At 33.8% G+C, this 5501-nt stretch overlaps 1 protein-coding gene across 1 annotated transcript; it reads right to left on the bottom strand.

Moving 5' to 3' along the window:
* Window positions 1-1158: 1158 nt before the first annotated feature.
* si:dkey-30j10.5 (uncharacterized) lies at window positions 1159-4033 on the bottom strand. Its single transcript, XM_056450416.1, has 2 exons — window positions 3993-4033; window positions 1159-2731 (listed from the first exon to the last, which is right to left on the bottom strand). The coding sequence occupies exon 2, from the start codon at window positions 2692-2694 to the stop codon at window positions 1807-1809; it is 888 nt and encodes a 295-aa protein (XP_056306391.1). The 5' UTR covers window positions 2695-2731; window positions 3993-4033; the 3' UTR covers window positions 1159-1806.
* Between the last annotated feature and the right edge of the window lie 1468 nt (window positions 4034-5501).

Here is a 5501-nt window from a genome sequence, read left to right on the forward strand (position 1 = left end):
TGAAGAATGTGCCTTTCAAAACGGGACACACATGTTTGTACTTTACCTTATATTGCATATGAGCCCTTTGTGGGTTTTGGTGAGGCTACAGAAACCCTGAGATTACGCACCGTATATAACACTGTATCTCTTTAAATAGCAGTTCTGATCTGGGCTTAGGTTGCAAAATTGCATTCTTAAAAATAAATTTCAGAAAAAGTAGTATTGATGCTATAGAGCAAATTTCATTTTCTATACTGAATAAAATGATTAATTGTATTTAACTAAGAATTTTATTGGAGTTATTGGTTGCAAATTATATGGGCTGAATTTAAACCAAAAAATTCAATTTGTAATGTTCAGTCAACCTTTATTTGTTTAAATGCAGAACCATATAATTGGTTTACAACAATTAGCAGTTGAACCATTTTTTTTCAATGTTCTCCTCCTAAAAACAAACACCTCCTAAAAGAAACATTTTGTGTGCACTCAAAAAAACAATAACTTCTTGTTCAAAGTACAGAATGCTTGTAATTTTGTTTTGAGACAACTTAATTGTTTTTTGTTCAATCCACTTACATTTGTTACATTAACTTAATCGATTTGTGTTGGGACAACATGAATTAAATAAGTTAACATATTAGTTTATACAAGTGAATTAAATACTTTACAAGTGAATTAAACATAAAACAGTTAAGTTGTTCCCCCTTAAAAACCTAAAGTATTGTGTTCTATCAGCTCATTTTAAATAAGTAGTTTGAACAAGCAGCAGCAAATGTAATTTTGTACACTGTACACTGTAAAAAATGTAGGGTTCCACACAATTATTTCATGTTGTCCGAAGACAAATCGATTAAGTTAAATTTTTTAAGTGGATTGAACCTCAAACAATTAAGTTGTTACAAAAAACCTCAAGAATTATGTTGATTTAGTTTATTTTAAATGTATTAATTTGATCAAACAAAAAAAAAATTAGTTTGAGTGTATTATACAAAATATTCTGGAACAGTTCAGAAAGGAAAGGTTTTAAACTGATTTGCGTTTATAAAATCTCTTTTGAACTATTTGTTAGTGTGAGAGCTTATGAACTGAAGTAAGAATAGTAGATTGTGAGTGCATATAGATATTGTATTCCAAAAAGTTCACACAAATGAATTTTTTTTTGCATTCAAAGGCTTTATATCATCATGCATGACAACAAGCGCAGTTACGTGTTTTACAACAACCTCAAGCAATCACAATATCATTTTAAATCATCCATTATGATTCATTAATGATTTTCAGTCATTTTCAGCGCATATACAGTTCAAGTCAGAATTATTAGCCCCCCTGAATATTCTGTTTAATGGGGAGAAGATTTTTTTTCAACACATATCTAACTAATTTATAATAGCTAAATTGTAATTTTTTTTAAATTTTTGCCATGATGACAGCACATAATATTTTACTAGATATTTTTCAAGATGCTAGTATTCAACTTAAAGTCACATTTAAAGGCTTGACTAGGTTAACTTAACAAGTTAAGGTGATTAGGCAAGTTATTGTATAACTATGGTTTGTTCTGTTAACAATCGGAAAAAAATATTGCTTATAAGGCTAATAAAATTGACTATATAATGATTCATAACAAATTTTTAAAAACTCTTTTATTCTAGCCGAAATCAAACAAATAAGACTTTCCCCTGAAGAAAAATTTTATAAAAAATACTGTGAAAAAGCCCTTGCTCTGTTAAACATCATTTGGGAAAAATAAAAAAGAAAGAGTTTTTGAATAACTTTGACTTCAACCCTAAATAGTTGGCATATATTTGCACTAACTCATTTAATCTACTGGTATGCCAAGTACATTTCTCTCCCTTTGTTGCCCTCATTCAGATTTTTGTCGATGAAGTTGATCCCGGCTTTCTGATACACAACCCAGGCGTCTCTGTTGACCAGTAAAACGATGTTCTTGACCTGCGATTCGCATCCTTTGTTCATGAACCATACGTAGATCTCATTTCCACCAGCTCCAGTATTGAGATTAACGCTGAGCTTTTGGAAGTCATCATTCTCAAGTCTCACATCCTCCTCAAATTTGGTGGACACATTAAGACCGGTGAGAGCTTTGCTTTTATTAACTGTGCGTCGATACCAGAGGAAGATGCTGTTTCCACCGGCACCGCGATTGGTGTCTTCGTCCACACGAGTGAAGCCAAGATCAAACTTCTGCTTGTCGGATTTGAAGTCAGTAGATGCTGTGATCTCACAGATGTAGCTCGGCTTTTCTCTTTTCACCCACAGATGGATGACATTTCCTCCAGCATTGCGGTTCAGATTACATCCCAGCCTTTCCCAGCCATCTCGCAGAAAATCCGGCTCTTCTGTGGCATCTTTGCTTACCTCCAGGTCCACAATGGGAATGTCAGATTCGGTGCTGCCGTAGAAGTACCACAGATTAATTTCATCTCCAGTGGTTCCTGCATTCAGATTCTTCTTGACCTGCTCGTACCCAGCTGTTTCCAGACCTTTTTCCATACCTTTTATAAATGAAAACTGGATCCTGGTCACAGGCTTTAACCCACACTCTTTCTTGTACCAGAGGAAGACGCGATCTTTGTTAGTGCCTGCATTAAGGTCAGCATTGAGGCGGTGATATTTGTTAGCTCCAAGTATTTCCTCCTCATCTTTAGTGGTGGAGATATTGAGCTTTGTTATTGGACCTTCAGTTGCCATTTTGGTTAGTTTAGATTGGAGGAAGCTGGGTGACTTTCTGCAAAAACCAAAAAAGGGAAGTGAATGTCTTTTCTTCCAGTACTATATTCATATTCTCATTTATAATAATCAAACATCCATTTCTGCATGGTTAACCATTTTTTTTTTGTAAATTTCACAGTATTTTACTGTATTATGAACTGTATTTTACTGTAGGACAGTTATGTTAATGTATTTTAAAGTTGCATTGTGCAAATTACTGTATATTTTACAGTAAAGATATGCATACAGTTCTCTAAATACATATACAGCAAGATAAATGGTGCTGTAAATGTAAGTACAGTATTTTTGCTGTAATTAGCCAGTAAAATACTGTAGATTCTACAGGAAATTGTTAATTAGTTATTAAATAAATTGTTTAGTTATGATCTACAAGGCATAGTTCACTGAAAAATGACAATTCTGGCCGTCATTTAATCAAAACCTGTTTGACTTTCTTTCTTCTGTTCAACACAAAAGAAGATATTTTGTAAAATGCTGCCTGCCCGAACCCATTGATTTCCATTCAATTTGAAAATGAAAGTCAACTGGTCCTAGCAGCCTGCATTCTTCAAAACATCTTCTTTTGTGTTCGACAGAAGAAAGAAACTCGTTAACCACACAAGGGAGAGTAATGAGATCCTTTTTATTTTTGGGTGAACTATCCTTCTTCCATGGCATATTATATATATTTGCATATAGCTGCTTTAATGGATTTCTAAAGAAAACCCTAAATGTTTAATATTTGTTTTATTAAACGTTTCAAGTCTTTACTTATCAAGTCAAGTTACAGTACATTTACAGCACAGAACAACAATACAACAGTGACACAGCTTCAAACTGACAGTAACTTTCTGGCCAGGATTATTGAGTAGTTGATGTATTTCAAACCACAGTAAAATTACTGTAAAACTAACCACAGGAGTGATTAATGTGGTAAAAAGCACAGTATAACACTATTCTTTTCACACAATACTGTAAAAAATTTACAAACAATTTTGCAGTCAGTTTGCATTACTGTAATAAGTAAAACAGTATCTAATGATGATCAACTGTAACATTGTAAAATACACACAGAACTGTTGAGTATATCATTATAATGATGTATAATAACATGTACATCAGCATACTGTCTGTGGCTTATACAGCAAGAAACTGTAGCGATAAACTGTATTATACCATGAAAACAGAAAAAATGGTTGACAGAGAGGCAATAACATCATTATTCAGTTTTAAGTCAATATAATGTTGATTTTATTCAGCTCAATACATTACCGCACCACTAGTAAATGCAGGATCAGTCTTGTCTGTTGTAGAAGTCACAGCTTTGGACTGATGATTTCGACTATTATTTATATATCCAGGTTCTTGCCCTCCTCCTCTCTGTTAAATCGTCATTAACCAACTTATTTCTCAACCCAGACAGCACATGACACACCACCTTCAATATAAAATGTGGTTGATATGAATTGTTTTAATTATTAAAAATAATTTAAATCTAAGTAATTCTAAAAATGTTAAAGTGGCCTAATAAAGTTTTTGTGTTAAAAACAAACAAGGTCACAATGATTACATTTTAGTTCATTAGCTTAAAAAGGTAAAGAAATTGTGACCATAAAAAAGTAAATAACTGTTCATGAGAAGTCATACTAATTTTGTATTCTAAATGTGTGTTGATTTTCACACAAAGAATGAGCTGAAAAATCACAAACCATATCTTATCCACAGTCCAGACAAGGTATAGCCACAATAATCTAACAGTCAGTGTGACCACACTTCAGTTCTTTTGGTCCTGTGCAAAAAATAAAATAACACATGTGGTCCCGGATGACAAAAAGTATTCAAGCTCTCATTTTTAGGTCTCAACCTAAAAATAAAAACAAAACAAATACTAGTTTTTATAACTTACCAAACATGAAGAACTGCTGCAAGGAGTCTTGTGCTGAACTATAATCGATACCACTGCGACAGAGATTTTTTATTTATTTTTTTGCTTGAGCATGCTGTCAGTTTGTTTAGATTTTCTTGGTTTGTGTTGTGTTCATATGTTAGTCAAACTGTCCCAAAGTTTGTTTGAAAGCAGACAAATGAGCCGCTTTAACAGAGACAGAACAGAGATCAACATCCCATAATAGAATTCACAACCACAAATAAACAGTAAATACTTGTAAATCACAGATATGGAACCTGTTAATGAACAGATATTTGTATACACTTGAGTGTACAGTATACACTTGAGTACGGTGGCCGGGAAGTGCAAAACAATATTACAAAGTCTGAAACACTTTTACAAAGCTCGAGACAAAAATACATTTTGAAAAACATTTTTACCAATCATAAGACACAATTACATAGGAAAAACAAATTTACCAAGGACGAAACAAATTTACATTTTAGAAAAAAATTAACAAAACGCAAAACACTTTTACAAGTCCCGAAACAAATTTACAAGTCCCGAAACAAATTTACAATTACAGATTCCTTACGGAAAGGGAATGTCCCACACACCGGAAGTGACGTGGAACGTACACCGGGAGTGAGGCGGGGAAAAGTGTTGGTGGTGAGCGCGGTAAATTCGTACTGTGGAATACGTGTATATAAAGTCTATGGTGACCGAACATGGACTGCGGTCGAGGGATGTTTTGCGGCAAACACATGAGCAGCTTAACGCGGTTTTGCTTTATGTGTGGTCGGTCCTTGGAGTTTATAAAGGACGCAGACCAGACGGAAACACCAGACATACTGCATCACTCCATCAATGTGTTCAATATTTTAGGGCCACTTGTACG

Source organism: Danio aesculapii, chromosome 3 (assembly GCF_903798145.1).
Source record: "Danio aesculapii chromosome 3, fDanAes4.1, whole genome shotgun sequence".
NCBI classification, from domain to species: Eukaryota; Metazoa; Chordata; class Actinopteri; order Cypriniformes; family Danionidae; genus Danio; species Danio aesculapii.